This window comes from Catharus ustulatus, chromosome 2, assembly GCF_009819885.2.
Source record: "Catharus ustulatus isolate bCatUst1 chromosome 2, bCatUst1.pri.v2, whole genome shotgun sequence".
NCBI classification, from domain to species: domain Eukaryota; kingdom Metazoa; phylum Chordata; class Aves; order Passeriformes; family Turdidae; genus Catharus; species Catharus ustulatus.
Genome location: NC_046222.1, coordinates 59,025,308 through 59,042,142, shown reverse-complemented (window position 1 = coordinate 59,042,142; position 16,835 = coordinate 59,025,308). Strand labels below are relative to the sequence as shown.

The following is a 16,835-nucleotide window of genomic DNA, read 5'->3' as shown; positions in this document are numbered from 1 at the left end:
AAGCCCCACTTAATTCACAGAGTTTAGCTTTGGAGAGTTAGTTTGCCCTGGGTATTTTGAGAGGGAACAGAGTCAAATTTGAGTCTTATTCTTCATTCTGATGTCAGTGGCCTTCTGACCCTGAGAAATTTTAAGTCTTCATTGCTTTCTTGCTTTTTGCACTAATAAAATGGGGTTTCTGTAGCCATCACAGGGAAGTCTCAAATGAAAAGCAGCATTTTGCTTAATTAGTGAAATTCATTCTGTGGCTGCATCTAGTAAGATTAATCACTTACTGAGTACATATTAAATTGAAGTGAAAATTGCAAATCTCCTTTCATGTTAAAGGAGTGCATTGGAGGTGACCTGTTCACCTTAAGTGCTGCTTAAAAGCTTTAAAAAGCAATATGAAATTTGTGAAAGATAGCATGTGTAACATCACTTTAGTAACGAGTTCCTGATAAACATTCCTGTTCGATTAAGCTGGACCCAGGGGTTAAAGTTCTTGTGTGATTACTACTTAGAGGAATGGTAATTGCCTGGTTAATATGATGTTGTATTTCTCTCATTTGAGTGTTAAATATCAAATTGTGGGACTGAAGCTGAAGTTTGCCCTGATAAGCTGGAAAACGCCCTGCAAGCTGCAGAATGCGCTCTGAATTCACGGAATATAAGTGTTTTTCATGTTTAAGTACGAAGAAAGGAGACATGACTGTCATTAAACTCATCGTTTTACAGTGTGGGGGGCAGCTGCACTTGAGAAAACCCATCTCTTTGTGTTTCTGCATTGTGGCACACAGGGGTTTTTTGTGAGGCATCAGTCTTGTCAGTGCAGCACCTGCTTCTCCAGCTATGTGGCCATGCACTTGGAAAGGTACCCATGAGATTGGTAGGGGTCCCCGAGGACAGAGCAGAGGGTCTGCACCTAAAGTCTGAGAGGAAAGTGGAAATTGTGATCAACAAAACAACCACTTTAAATGTCACCAGGTCTGAAAGTTAAGTAACCACTTTCTATTCGTGCAGCCGCTGGGCTGACAAGTTTGTGCAGCCAGCCTAGGTGGCAAGGCTGTGTTTTGCTGAGAGACGTTGAATGGGGCTTTCTCACACCCTGCCACTGCAGGTGCTGGAAGCTCTGCACTGCTGGGGCCAGCTGGGTTTTAGCACTCTTTGTCTTGCTACCTTTTTAACCACAGCGTCAATTAGTATTTGTGGGAACCAAAAGAGGTGTATTGGACTCACTGCATCTTGTTGCTCAGGCTCTATGGGTAGATGTCTCCACACAAAGAATATCCTCTTGCTGAATGTAGCCTATCTAACTGATGGGAAGCAGCAGTCAGTTCTGTATGTTCTTGTTGGATAAAATTCCACATGCCAAGCAGGTTATGGAATAGGTTGTTGTCGGTAAATGCGGTAAAAGCACCCTGTACTTTGTTCTCCTCTACTCCCAGCCTTTGTGCTGTGGCTGCCCTGTCTGTTCTTACAGCTTGTTCTGGCTCTGTTTGTGATTCTCTGCAGAGCAGATTTAAATCTGGGTTTGCTTCCTCTGTTAGCTTTCTGGTGGTTTAGTTGACTTATGTGGAGGTTGACTGATTGTTGAGGCTCCAAGTAGAAGTAGAAATGATGCAGAAATAGATAGATCCATGTGTAGCAAACTGCTGTGTCCCCATACCTTACCCAATGGAATCACACTTGGAATAGCATGAGCAAAGTTGGAGCAGGACCTAGAACTGCTGGTTTCAAGTGCTAACTCAAGAATAGTAACTTTTGCTTCTCTTTCTAGACCTCTCATTCCCTTTCATCAACTCTTTTTCCTCCTTTATTAAAAGCAATACTTTTGCAGTCATTTATCACTAAAATGTGAAATTAATCAAGCAGGGTTCACTCGTAGTCAAGATATCTCAGCAATGATTGTTCTGGGAGAGAAATTTGGATTCCTCAGAGCAAAGTGAAGTGCTGGTGGGAATAATAAAAAAGGAAGAGGCCAAGTGGCCAGAAGAATGAGAAATGGAGGTCATGTGCCTCTGTTTCCAGCAAAGGCAGTGCTGGAAGAGAAACACAAGTGAGAAGTGTGTATGCTCATAAATGAAGGGAAGAATGATGCAAACCAGCCCAAGAGCAGAACTGGAGAAATGATGGAGAAACAACTCTGTGGTTATGAATCAGTAACTGATGTTTTTTCTGCTATGGCTGAAATGGCTCCAGTATTGTCAAAATCATAATTTTAAAATGGCAGTGTGAAAAATTGTAAATCTCATCACTCTCATCTTGTTACTCTGAATTTTTATTTTATGTACTTAGAGAAAAAAGTGTTCTTTCTTTAGAAATAGGTCTAAATGAGGAATGTCTTAATGCTAGTTTTAATTCTAGTAAATCTAGTCTAATTTTACTAGACCATTTCTTATTGCCCTAGGCAGGTGATGCTGCATTTTTTACCTGCATGCTGTGCTCCTGTTCATAGCCACAGATTTGAAATCTCTGCAATGCATTTTAATACTAAAAATCTGGAGGATCAAACAGACCATGAACCATCAGAAAGTGTATTGTGTACAAAGCAATGAGCTGACAGGTTTTACTGCTGTCTTTTGGGGTGATCATTTGAGGGAAATGCTGCATGTCTGGTTTTGCCCACTTCATCCTGAGTCTTATGGATACTGCTTCCCCTGCCTCCTACTCTCAAGAAGGCACATATTTGCTACTCAAATGCTCTTCTGTTGCTTCAGGAGTTCTGATGCTGCACTGCTGAGAGGCAGCATTGTACTCAAGGATGAGTCTCCTGTTTAAAGAGAGTAAAACAAACAGAAGCCATCAACCCTGTGCTTTCAAATTTATTTATAAATATGGTGTAAAAATATTTTCCCATGTAGTCTTGCTGTCTCAGCATAATTCTGCTCTGTGTGTGACACAAGCAGCCTGAGATTTTGTTTCTTCAGGACTGCTGTTTATTACTAACATCAGCAGAAAGCCTGATGTGGCTTCAGCCAGAACCTCTTCCATTCCACTTACATCCTCTATGCATCGCCTCCTACCTTGAGCTCTTAGTTTCAGATGTATTGCAGAGGCCTTGGTTAAATTACTGATAGTTAGCCTCAAATCAAAATAGGGTTTGCTTTGGGCCATGAGGGCAGAGACTGAATGTATCCAGAGTCACTTTAATTCTTTCCAGAGATGGCTCTGGAACATGATGCTGCAGAGACTAAATAGTCCCCAGCAGAGTTAAGTGGCTGTGGTTTATGTAGTATCAAATGTAAAATATTGGGTAGATGTAGCAGAAATGGATTGACAGTAGGTACAGCAGAAACTTTCAGTCACCAGTGAGCTGAGGTTTCCTTTAGCTGTTTTTTGGTGGGTTTTTCTGGTGTTGGTTGGTTGGTTTGGTTTTGGATTTTTTGGGGGGTTGGGAGGATTTTTTGTTTGTATTGTTCTGTGTTTTTTGAAATGTGACCTTTTATGTGTTTTCTTGTATTGATTACTCTTCAGAAATGGCTTTAACAGGAAGTAGTAAGGGACTCTAGAATACAACTAATACAACTGTCTCAAATCTTCAGTTAACCTGTATCTAATGGACTACTGTTGAAACAGGAAAAAAAGCATTTGATGTATTAAATAGCTCAAAGTTAAATGGTTAAAATTTTTCTTGCAAAGTATGAGTGTTCTGAAGTACCTTAAAGCTTTAATGTTCTTTCAAGGTTCACATTTTGGTGGTTGGTTTTAGACAAGGAACAAAATTCATTCAGAGTGGTTGTCTTTTCTTTGTGTAATGTAGGATTTCATTGCAGTAAGAATCCTGTAATTTTTCCAGGGGTCACCTCTGTTTGATCTTATCAAGCAGTCGAAAGAGCGAGAAGGGCAAACTGATCAGCCTGAACCCACTTCTACTCTCAATATGCCTCTCCAGCATAACCACACTGCTGCAGACCTGTAAGTGAATCCCTGAGGTCTAGGAAAATGTAAAGGTGATATCACCCTTAATATTCAAATCCACCTATATTGTGTTTTCTTACTTCTTAGGCTTGGTACTTAAGTTTTGTTAAACCATTTTATTTGCAGATACTTATTATGTATAAAAAATTAAATCAAATGCTGGAATATTTTCCCCAGCCCTATCAAGCTTATAATTTTAAACTGTTACATTACTCGCCTAGGAATAAATAAGTCCCTGTATCAGGTGTTGGGGATAGCAGGTCACAATAGCAATTTGTTTCTTCTAATGGGGAAGAGTTCCTGCAAGTACTATTCATATAGAATTGTTCCTTCACCCTGTGATGTTAAATACCTAATGTATTTATATTAATATATATTAATACTTAATACTTATGTCGAACCTCTAGCTATCTTTCTCCTGTGAAATCTCCTAAGAAGAAGGCATCTGGACCTCCTCTAAGTGCTACTTCCACTCCAGATGTTCAACCTTCTGTGATCCCCCAGACGCAGAAACCACAGAAATCTACCTCCCTCTCTTTGTTCTACAAAAAAGGTTTGTTCCTTCTGCATGTGCTGACACTGCAAAGTTGTCTCTTGGTTTATGTCTTTTTTGGGTTTTGGCACTCAACATTTCTGAAAAGTTTGTTGTAGAATCTGTAGTGAACATCAGGCAGACCTCTGGAAGAAGGAGCAAAATGGTGCCAGCAGGTGGTTACTGTGTACACTCTGCACTCCATGAGTTCAAACTGAAAACTTACCTGTCCTGGCTGTAAGAATGTCCCCATGGGCTCAGAGGGTTCTTCTGTTGTAGCATCCTTTTCCCAGCAGTGGCCATAAAGAGATGTCATGTGAAGCTGAGCAACTGGGCAGACATAGATAGTGCTTTCCCAGGCCTGATTTTTGTCCAGTTTAGGGGGATTTCTGGACTTTTTGTGCTGTGTCTGCTTAGTAGCTCTAAGCAGATTCACATTCCATGTGCTTGTTCAGGCTCTTTTTGAAGTGACATAGACACAAGTGTGCAGTGTTGTTTGGTGTGGCTTCCATTGTCTCTTGTGTGAAAACCTTTTCCATTTATTTTGATCCTGGCTTTTACTGCCTTCATTTACTGTCTGGTAGAGTTTTTTTGTTGGAGACAGTGTCCCTCCTCCATTGCATTCCTTTTGTTTTGTATACTCCTGTTGCTACAATTTCAGTTTATTTTTCTTTGTTTCTAAAGTGTATCTCCTGGCTTATCGTCGACTCCATACCCTGTTCCTTCACCTTCTCTCTGAACATCCTGACCTGGAACCCTTGATCTGGACCCTCTTCCAGCACACGCTGCAAAATGAGTATGAGCTAATGAGAGACAGGCACCTGGACCAGGTAACATGGACAAAAATGCTTTTAAAAGCTTAAAAAGGCTTTTCTGAACAAAATGTTCCTTGTACATTCTTTAGCCATTAGAAATTGTACTCTGAGGTTTTTATTAATCTTCTGATCACTGAAAGGAGGACTTAGTTTAGACTGAAGTCTGTCATCTCAGTTTTTTAAGCACTGGCAATTACTTAATATGGCACCTTCAAATACCATTTTCAGCTATTTCCAAAGTAATGAGGACAGACCATAATCTCTAGTAATTTACATAAAAATACAGTGATTTTCTTTGGAAAGACAACATGTGTGGGTGATAAATTTTTTGTTATTCTACTCTAAAATTGCAGCATGTGGTGAGTTTGAGAAGGTACTATCAGCTCCAGTTAGTTATTTGTCGCATAGAAATGGAGGTGGCATTATGTTGACTTACGTTCTGAAGTTCTTTGTAAGCTGAGTTGCCTGCTAGTTTATAGAGCACAATCAGTAATAGAACGTTTCTGCTGAACATGAAGAAGCTGAATTAATTTTCTGCATTTTCAGTTGTCTTGTTTTGTTTCTTTAATAGATCATGATGTGTTCCATGTATGGCATATGCAAAGTAAAGAACGTAGATCTCCGATTTAAAATAATAGTTTCAGCATACAAGGAGCTTTGCAACACAAATCAAGAGGTATGGAAGTTCTTAAATGTTATTCTTCCATAAAAATCTTAAAAACTAATTATTTCCCCTGAAATAAAAATGAACTACACTTGAACATACAAAAGAAGACTTCTGCTTCTCTGCATCTTCATTTTGTGGAGGAGAAATCTGGCTCTAATACTAAATATCTCCTTTAAACATCTTGCATAATGGTAACTCTCCTCAGAAGACAAACTTCATTCAATCTTTTGAGAGATACCAAATAATGGTTTATTATTCTATTTGGAGTTTAAATCAAAAATTTGTGTCTGGAGTTAACAGGATTTTCAAAAAGCAACACAAGTTCCTTTGAGTTGTCTAATTTCTACAGAGCATTAAGGGAAGAGAAGCAGATGACTTTCCACAGAAACTTTCAAGAGAAACACAGTTTGATACCACGTAGAGATGTTATGGCTCTGTATCAAACAGCTGTGTATGTATTAAAGTTTCAGGCTTAATTCTAACATGAAGAAGTTTCTTTCTTCACAGGAGCTTTAATGTACTGAAATTTTGCACAGCAAAATTTCACAGTAATGAAATCAATAGAAAAACCCTCATCAGTTAATGGAACTGTAACATCCTCTCAGTAGCAGAATTTCTCATAGTGTATTTGTGGATCTTGGCTAAACTCCAAACTTTTGTCTCCAAGCCTATAGAACTATTTTATCCCCATCAGGTCAGTAATGAGTTTTTTAGCCTTCCAAGGCATGCACAGTAGTCTAGACTTTTTGAAAAGTATGTGTGAAAGCAAATTGTTCTTAAATTTGGAAAATGTTAGAACTGTGTTCACACCAAGGGACTGTGCCAGTTAATGAAGTAGGTGCTTGTACTGGTGTTCAAACACGCTTGGAAAAATCCCCAACAGTTCAGAGACATTAAAATGGCTTGCATACAGCCCATGTGCCATCCTAGCTCTTAATCTTACACAGACTTTGAGTGACTTTGAGTTTGTCAAATGTAAAATTTTCATTCTTTTCCTTTTTTTTTTAAATCTATGTATGATTTTCTCACCCTATGCAGACTTTCAAACGTGTTCTTATCCGGGAAGAACAATATGACTCCATCATAGTCTTTTACAACTTAGTGTTTATGCAGAAGCTGAAAACAAACATTTTGCAGTATGCTTCCAGCAGGGTAAGCCATTAGCTCTGTTCATTTTTCAGTAGACTAGAAATATATAGGCAATAAAACCTTATGATTATTTTATTGTTTTTATAGCCTCCCACTCTGTCACCTATCCCACACATTCCTCGCAGTCCTTACCAGTTTTCCAACTCTCCTCGGCGTGTCTCTGCTGGCAATAACATCTACATCTCACCTCTGAAGAGCCCATACAAATTCTCTGATGGGTTTCAGTCACCCACAAAGATGACTCCAAGGTCTAGGTGCGTTGTTGACAAACATTTCTTTGACTTAATTTATGGTATTTGGGGGATTTCAGTGGAAGCAAATTAGAAAACTGCACAGTCTAGTTTGTCAATAGTCTGTCGCTATCATACAATTTCTGGTTAATAGTTTTTTTGTCCTGTATTTGGAATCTTTATTCATTATTCAACACTTCTCTTTTGTGCTAAGGAGGGGGTTTTTTTTCTTTTTTTTCCTACCCTCCACCAAAGAGAGGAGTTTCCTACCTGGTTGCTTAAATGTTGTTGACTATGACCCTGCATGACACTCCTGAAAAACACAGATGAGCCTTGTATGCTTCTTTAAAGGGAAAATACTTTTTCAAAACATACAAAACTAAGAAAACAACGAACAAAACAAACAAACCAAAAAAAAGTTTGTTTAGCTGGCTGAACAGAACATTTCAAACTCTTGTTTACTAGTTCTTAGCAAATGAGGATGACAGTAAATGTACCAGTTTCCAGTGGCTTTTCAGACTAGGATCAAGTGAGTCCCACTGTGCACAAAAGTTTAAATCTTATTGTGTATTTTTATTTTAAGTCCTGCATGATTTTGATTAGCAAACACCTGAAGTTAGAGATGAGAGGATGATTGAGTACCCAGCACTGAAGGGTTTTTCTGCTGATACAGGATAGACTATGAAGGCCTCTGATTCTTTCAAGCCACAATTTCATTTCTGTGTGATTCAGTTAATTTGGTGATTCAGCATTCACTGGCTCAAAGAGAAATATCTCAACACAGTAAAGCACAGTGTGGATTTGCACTGTTAATGCAGAGAGGAAGAGACCTTGTTAAGGCCTTGTGCTAACCAGTGCAGATTAGTTGAGTTGATGCTTCTGTCATTGCTAAATGTGGCTTAAACTTCTCTTCTTCATTTGGCAGAATTTTGGTGTCAATTGGAGAATCATTTGGGGTGAGTTTTAACATCTTTGATATCTGGTCTTAAATGCGTGTAACTTTTGGAGGAAAGGGATCGCCTGCTCACATCTCCAGAGCAAGCCAATGATGTATCTGATTTAATATAGTAATTACAGGGAAGTTTTGTTAACTCCTTTCAAATATCCAGACTTCACTTCAAAATTGCCTGCATTTTATTTTAGTTACATTGGCACGAGATAAGGATTCTTAAAACTCCAGAGTTTTAGAACTCCTAATTTTTTTGTGGATAATCTGGAAAGTTGGAGTGGTTTCAGGATTTATTGGCAATTCTTTCCCTATTTTCTTGTCACTTCAGACTTCTGAAAAGTTTCAAAAAATAAACCAGATGGTGTGCAACAGTGAGTGCCAGCTGAAGCGCAGTGCAGAAGTCGGTGCTGCTGCCCCGAAACCACTGAAGAGGCTGCGCTTCGATATAGAGGGGCAAGACGAGGCAGATGGAAGGTGAGTGATTGTCCTGGGTTTTTCAGAGATCTTGCATATATTGGGTTCTCAGGGCCTTCATCCTAGCTTCTTCCTGATATCCCATCTTGTGTTAATTCATGAGCTTCAGCAGCTGTATCAAATGAGAGATGGAAGCATGAAGCTCTTCTGTTACATGCTTTGATGTCAGAACCAACTCCCCTTGATTTAAAGTTCAGGTTATGAAAGTAAGAAGTTATTTTTATTAACTTAACCGTATGCTTTCTTTCTGCAGCAAACACCTACCACAGGAATCCAAGTTCCAACAAAAACTTGCAGAAATGAGTGAGTATTACTTTTCTCATAATCTGCACAGCACTGAGTGCCTTGGATAAAACTGTTTTATCCAAGTTTGGGCACACTCAGATGAAAACATTGCTCAACACTGATGTGATTTGCTTAGCTTTTGTACTTGCTGCAATTAATCTTGAAAATGTAGATTACAAATTGGAAATTCATGTACACAGGAAAACCATATGTAGGTTTTTTGTTGCTTTGCTTTTATAGGCAAATGTCTGAGACTGCTTTTTCTTCTGCTGTGGGTCAGCATTTCTTTCAGATCTTATGGGATCACTTTTCTGTTTTGAAATGAAACTCAAATCTTGCTCGTGAAAAGCAAAACGACCTCAACCCCCCATCTGAGTTGTATTTTCCACTCATGAGGAGCACACTTGGCCTGGCCAGGCATTCTCACTCTCTGAGAATCTGAGCCCTGCAGCTGAGCAGATTTGCCCATTAAAAACTCTTACATTGCTCATCAGGATAGGTATGAGTGTGGATCCAGGCACCTCTCCTTTATTTTAAGGCAGGGAAAATGTTTCAGTGTTTCCATGTGGCAGAGGTTAAGGAGGAGAGCTCTGTCTCATGTCCAGTGGTGCTGGTGTGTGCCACTGAGGGGAAAAGGCATTCCCTGGGCAGGCTGTCTCTGGGATGTGGGCACAGCTCAGCCCACAACCTCTGCCTGCCTACAGGGCAAGATTCCTGATGTGACACAGATCATCTGCCTGCCTGAAGGATGGAAATGGACACAGTGAGGGGACAGAGACAATGAGAATTGGAGTGAACAGGTAGAAGGAATTTCCTAAGATCTGTAAGATTGAGCAGGAATGGCTGAAACAACGCAAAATTAGGTGTTCATCCTACAGTGAGGGGTTCAGTTTGTTTATAATAGAATAATGTACTTCTATTCCTTGTGTCATTACAGATTTTTCTAATAATCAGTCCAAAGTAATTATGAAGAAAATATTTCATTCTTTTTGTTTGTTGGATTTTCTCGTAGCATCTACTCGAACAAGAATGCAAAAGCAGAAGCTGAATGATGGAAATGATACCTCAGCCAGTGAAGAAAAGTGAGACTCTTCTCAGGACCAGGGGCTGCACTGCCAGCCCTCTTAAGATTGTTTTTGTTTTACAGCCTTCATTAATAGAGTTGCTTCTTTAGTTGCTTTATATTCCAACCTGCTAGTTGAAAGCATTTGTACTTTTTAAATTGTTAAATGTTTTCCATGATACTTTGCCTTATGATGTAGCATATATACAACTTAAGCCACTGAATTTAATTTATATATTTTTTGAGGATTTTTTGAAAGTCTTGGAAAGTGTCTGAATTTCCTGTTGCAGCATTACTGATTTAAGCCAATTCAGTCTCATTGGATTGGATTTTTTATGTCTAAAGATAAAATGTTAGCTAGAATGATTTGAAATGCACTAATTTTGTTTCTTAGATTTAATTTTTAGACTTTCATTACTTGCAAATTTTGAAAATGGTGGGCTAATTAGTGCAAAGATTTCTGTCTCTGTTCATAATTAGCACATCAAATTCCTGTTAACTTAAACTGGACAGCAGTTGGAGGCCTTGCAGAGAAGGGGCCTTGCCTCAGGAGTACAACCTGAACTCAAAGTGAACTCATTTCATAGCCTTACTACTGAAACCAACACTATTGTAATATTTTGTAGTTTTGCTTCCCCAGCTCTCACCCAGTTTCATTTTAGAGGGCAGTTACATTGTCCCTCAGTTTGAATTTCATGGAGCATGAATCCCATAGAGATTCATCCCAGAATCCCACATTGAATCTTTCCAGAAGCTGAAGCTTCTTCTGTATGCAGAGTAATTAATGTGCCCTTTCTTATCTTGGGAAATCTCAAATATTAAAAGGAAAAAAAAACAAAACCCAAAGCCACAAACTTAAACCATACCTGGTACATGTGAGATTTCAAAATTCTAACGATGTAGAATTTTCTTGATTTCTTCAAAATTTCACCTAATTGTAGCCAAGCTAAACAGCTTGAGAGACAGCTGGAAGCTGAGTGGCTGCAATTGGGTTCCAGGTAAGAGCAGCCTGGTCTCTAAAAGCACAGGGCATCTCCCACTGGCCTTACTGCAGCATCTGCTAAAACCTGAACGTGGTGAACCCACGTTGGGAAAATCCATCTGCCTTTACTTTACTGAAAAGGCAGTTCATTGAGCAACTTGTGAACAGTTGCAACTAGCAAAAAACCCAAACAAAACCATCCAGTACTTTCTTCATATTTTGTATTTGTAAGTTACTGATTCAGATACTGGAGCTTTTCTTGCAACAACAAAGTTTTGTTAAAATAGCCAGTTAAGAAAAGCATATGTTTTATTTCCAGTAGATTAAAATGCAAGCAAATAAATAGTCTTGCTTTAAAATTACCCATTTTAATGAAATTTAGCTTTTGCAGCTACTTCAGTTAAGAACAGGTACAGTACAAAAGCACGCTATTCATGACACAAATGTTTTAAATCAATGTCTTCCAGGTAGCTTATTAACAGGTTGTTTAGCTGATCTAGAGTACTTAGAGTAGGAAGCTTTTTAAAGATCCAGTCTTGTGTTGATTCAAAGCTAACCCTAGAACTACTAAAAATTCTACAAGCAGCAAAAACTGTAAATTAATTTTAATTTTAAAGTAATATTGAGTCTAAAAACTCAGTATGGCTTCAACTTTCTCACTGTAAAATGCACAGAACTTTCCAGAGTACGTACCTTACATTTATTTTCTCACTTTTTGCAGTTTTACAGACAGGATATATATGTTAACATTGGGGTGCACTGACTGTAAGCTCTGTTAGAGCAGTCCTTTGGCTACAGGGACGATACAGAGTCCAGTATCTACACAGATTCATTCTTTCTTTACTGTGACGATGTATTTTTTTTAATTCAGACTGAAGGCTTTACATCAAATGTACAATATTATTTTATACAACTAATCAGTTTCTCACCTTTCAAGATAAATAAAATAGCTTTTAAAGGATTTGTAGTCAGTGATTTTCTTATATTAGGTGATTTCATATGTTACCTATCCAAATAAATGTGTATTGAAACTAATGGCTTTTTGTTAGATATGGAAATCTTACTGTGCTTGACAGTGCTTTTTAGAGTGAGACCTTGCTGTACTAAAAATGGCCTGGAATATTGAAACTGTTCCAGGAAAGAAGAAGATCTGGAATCACAGCAGAAGCTGGGCACAAAATGTGTTGGTCATTTTAGATGCTTAACACCAAGCATCAATTTCTGTAGAAAGCTGAAGCCCTGGGTGTCAGATGAGGTCAGGTAAATTGCATCCTTTAAAGGCCCATTTCTGTTTGGTGCTTACGGGAATTGAATCTGTTGGCTTGGCTGTGAAGCCATCTCAAGGTGGATGAACTGACTCAGCCTCTCCATTTGATGTTTATACCTTAATCTCTTCCTGCTGTCCACTATTTCCAAATGCTATTTGTTAGATGTCATAGGAGCTTAATTCTTCCTCCCTGCCTTTGGACTTGCAAGTGAAGAGTTCTGTTCTTAGGCAGTGCTCACGCAGAGGGGCTGTACTAAACAGCAGGTTCCTCACAGGTACCAGAACAGCCACAGGGACTGTGGAAGTGCACATTTTCAGGCACAGGAGTGGCTGCAGGAAGACAACTCTATCAAATGTGAAGCAGCTGGAGAAGATTATGGCTGTGTGTGTGATACTAGTACACCGAGCTGAAATATTTTAAAGTGTAACAAGCTGGGCCTAATATACATTTGCTTAAGAAACAATTATTGGTATCTGATGACCATTTTATTAATTACAGTTTATTAAGTCACCAGGGCATTGCTTTCTTTGAGAGGTGGAAATATACTTGAAGAAATTCTCCAGCTTACAAATGTGTTACCTGGTGACAGTGATTTCCTGAACAACACAGATACCCTTCAAGGTACCTCTGTGAAATATTATCTGGTTTACTTTCCCCCCGCACCCAGTCAGTTCAGTCTACAAGCATCATACTTTCTTCATTTTCCTGCATAGAAAGGAAAAAGATCCCACTCAAATTGTTTTAAATATTATGGCATTTTTATTAATGGTAAGTCTGTATAGAAAAAAAAATCATTTATGTTCAGGCTGTAAACTTTCTACATCGTTGGGTGGTGGCCAATGAATCCTGCCGCTATGGGGCAAATAAATGCTTTGTTTAACAAGGAAAATCCCATGGAAAGTGTTGGGGTCATATAAAAACAGCAGTTTACATAGTTAACAAGCATTGTAACAAAACTCTACAGCTGGGTACTAGATCCCAACGCAGTGCTGGCTTTTAGCTTCGGTAACAGGAGAACCTTCAAAAGACCCTACCCATGTTAACTATTTTTCTTTCCAGACACCTTTCTGGAAAGTAGAACACTGCTCTTTATTTAAACCCTAGACACAGTTTCTGCTTGACCAGATTTTTACTTTTTAATATATGCCTTTTGTCTGTGGTATCCTAAAATAGAACAATACTTTATTAAGTATTTAACCTGCAAGATCCACAAACACAAGGTTGTTGCAGACTACCTCACAACAGTAAAATGCATCACTAATTTCTTCTGAAATGTCCCATGGTTGGGTTTTGAGCAGATATTTACATCCATGCACCCATATTTAACCGCCTAAGCCAGGAAGGGTGGGGTTTTTTTGAACACATGCAACAAAAATTAACAAATTAAATAAATAAATGTTTCTATGAATGTAACACTATCACATCCGTGCCAGATGATACAGAATAAAAGCCAATGCTGCCACATCGGACCTTTAAAATCACCCTCAGTCCAGACATGCTTTTTCTCAAAATTACAGGCTTTGTCAATTATTCTGAAATTGTAAGTAGACTTTAATGTGTATGGGTGGCTGGAAATAATGAGCAGGAAGGGAGTAAATTGGAAAAAATCAAGACACTTTGTTCTATTAAGCCAAAAATGTCTTGTTACAAGCAGCACGCCATTTCAGCTGCAATCTCTGTTGAACTACTTTGTTATGAACTTGAGCTAATGGAGGACAGTGGTATCCCCCTCCAGTGCTACCATTCCATGCAGTGGTGTCCCCAAAGAGGGCTTCTGATTCGAGGTTGAGTAAAAAAACCCTCATCATTTTACATTTATAGTTTTTTGGTTTGATTCTTCTGAGTAAAACAACAAATATGTGGAGAGACCTTCCGTAATACACACCTTAGGAAAGCAGGAGTGACCACTGACAAACCAGTACCGGGGTGGAGGTGCCCAGCTGGTTTCATTATTCATGCTTTGGTATGATCAGTGCTGGGCTAGAGCACACAGGAGTGGCAGTAAAGTTGTGCCCTACCATAACACCGTTTCACTGTTTGCAGTAATCTCTGGCTGTGTGCTAGTGTCAAGTGCTTCTCAACATAAACTTAACAAAACTGATCTCCTCCCCCAGCAAAGCTGTGTTTTTGATGAATCTGCATTATGTATTGGAAAGGTTTTGACCACTTCTGTTTGAATACAAAATACTGACACAGCTGCTAAGAATGGACTTAACACTGCTGGAGGAAGTCGTACTCATCTTTGAGGGGGTGGCAGAATGTGCTTGTTAGCAGTAGATGACCCAATATATTTCTAGTGAGAGTCTGAGGCAAATGTCTCAAACACAAATAAATATTTACCACAGCATTTTCTAAAATACTTGCTCAGCGCCCTCTTCCTAAGTAAATTCTGCTACCTGCATACTTCACCTTTTACTTACACCCACAGGGCCTGAGGTGAAGGGGGTACTACTCACTACTCCTTTCTGAGTATGTGCTGCTCGTCTGCCTCCTACTCTTCCTCAAAGAACAGGACTGTTTGAGAAATGAGCCTCCAATATAGTAAAGACCAGCTATTTCCACCTTAGACATGAGAATGTGATAATCTGAGGGAATTAAGTTCTTACAAACCACATTTGAGGATTAGAAAAGATCATTGAAGGATGCTGTGGCACAGCAGACACCTGCAGGAAGGCTGCATGACTACTTATATTAGTGTACTGAGCCTGGTAATCCAGCTTTTTGTCTTCCCTAATCATAAAATACTGCAAAAGGCACTTGAAGTCATCTCACTCAGTCAAAATCTTAAATTCTCAGGGTTAATTCACAGTTACCTGTTAGAAAATTCAAGTAAATGCTCCATGGGCTCCACATCTTCTGTATTGGGGCAAACCTCCCTCTGTGCAGCACTGGGTGGGCTTTTCACCTTAACTCACTTCGGCCAGCTAGGAATGTACTCTGCCTTAGCCACCGATGATCATGCTGGGAGAGAGGTGTCCAGAAGGCTGCTCCTCTCTCCTGAACAGCCCTGAAAGGAAAGTGGTGTGGTCACCTCACAGCTCTGACCACAGGAGAATGTGAAACGCCGTAGTTGGACAAAATATCTTTATCACCATCTGGAATATAGTGTCAGTTCACTCTTACAATTTAATTAATTTGAAGTTACCACTTCAAAATCACCTTTTTCTCATTTTTCTGAAGTTGATCTGTCTGAGACAGTGACACAGGAATAAAAAAGCCTCAAGAGGAACTTCCTTTTCTTGACATCTTATTTGGGTTTGTAACTAGGTAGTTTTCTTAGCCGTAAAACTCACAGCGTGACAATTCACATCCTTGGTGAGTGCTTCCATTGGGGTGCAGGGATCATGCCCAGTATAATGGAAAGGGAGATCTTTTTCCTCCTGGCTAAATAATGAGACTTGCTGGGAACTCAGAACTGTAATATCCTGCTGAAGCTCCTCATAAATAAACACAAAGCGAGACATACCCTCCTACAAATCAGGAAGCTTCTCATCCTAAAGAACTTACGTTATTTTACCATATATCCAGAAAAACAAGTTTGTATCTTCACTGGATTATAAAAAGAAGCCCACTATGGTATATTAACTGATTTTTGAGACAAAAATACACTATGAAAGTTTTAGCAGCAAACAGGTCACTGTCCCATAAAATCCAAACACAGAATGTTTAAAAAAAAAAAAAAAAGGACAGACTAGATAATGAGATGCTTAGTTTGCTTGACTTTGAGTGGGAAAGGGTAGTTACTGCATCAGATTTTTGTGTTAAAAATTCTGGCTGTTGGCAATGAACAGTCACCACACATCTACACTGTAGCCATCCTTACAACAAAGCCTACATGTTAGCGGACTTGTACACACTCCCTAAGCTGATGAATACTGAGACTTTCCTTCCAAACCGTTGCACATTCTGACTACAGAGAAGTTCTCCAAAGGAAAAGTATTTCCAGAAGGGAAGATGATGTGCTCTTCAGCTTGGTAATAGTCAGACCTCAATTTCGGAATGCTCCCACTCTGCTGGCTTTGCTAATGAAGTTTTTCAGGAGGTCATGGTCCATGTCTGCAAAGCCTTGAGTTTGTGTAACAACAGTCAAATGGTTTATGCAAAACCTGAAGCAAAATTCTTCCAAGTCCTAGAAACAAATTTGAGTAATTTTTAGTATGAATGACTGATAAAATTATTAACATTATTATTTTGTTTCAAAGTTCTCATTTAATTAGCAGAGAATATACCAGATTGTTCCCATTATCAATCAATTTTCTGATCCTTTTGATGAGATCATACAACCTATTCAATAAACCACTTTGAGAAAACAGGAGTAGCCACCTAAATCAACTCCAGAACACCATCACATTTACTAGAATTCACTACACATTCATTAGAAAAGTTACCAACAGGTGAAACCATCAAATTGCCCCAAACAGAACTAACAGAACATCAATAACACCTTTCTTGTCTTCCCTGCACTGCATTCAGTAATGGTCCTGTGAAAAACAGCAGATATGCAAGTCATGCTGGAAATAA

At 39.0% G+C, this 16,835-nt stretch overlaps 2 protein-coding genes across 2 annotated transcripts in view; one reads left to right on the top strand and one right to left on the bottom strand.

Moving 5' to 3' along the window:
• The window catches only part of RB1 (RB transcriptional corepressor 1), a 71,344-nt gene extending 59,337 nt beyond the window's left edge, over nt 1–12,007 (top strand). The window contains exons 18-27 of the mRNA XM_033052045.1: nt 3,779–3,897; nt 4,308–4,453; nt 5,117–5,262; nt 5,819–5,923; nt 6,953–7,066; nt 7,151–7,317; nt 8,219–8,249; nt 8,571–8,716; nt 8,970–9,019; nt 10,014–12,007. Of these exons, the coding sequence (XP_032907936.1) occupies nt 3,779–3,897; nt 4,308–4,453; nt 5,117–5,262; nt 5,819–5,923; nt 6,953–7,066; nt 7,151–7,317; nt 8,219–8,249; nt 8,571–8,716; nt 8,970–9,019; nt 10,014–10,087 (1,098 nt within the window). The 3' untranslated portion in view covers nt 10,088–12,007. The remainder of the gene's footprint in view (nt 1–3,778; nt 3,898–4,307; nt 4,454–5,116; nt 5,263–5,818; nt 5,924–6,952; nt 7,067–7,150; nt 7,318–8,218; nt 8,250–8,570; nt 8,717–8,969; nt 9,020–10,013) is intronic.
• A 1,043-nt stretch (nt 12,008–13,050) lies between these two features.
• The window catches only part of RCBTB2 (RCC1 and BTB domain containing protein 2), a 32,204-nt gene continuing 28,419 nt past the window's right edge, over nt 13,051–16,835 (bottom strand). The window contains exon 13 of the mRNA XM_033052046.1: nt 13,051–16,443. Coding sequence (XP_032907937.1) covers nt 16,303–16,443 — 141 coding nt within the window. The 3' untranslated portion in view covers nt 13,051–16,302. The remainder of the gene's footprint in view (nt 16,444–16,835) is intronic.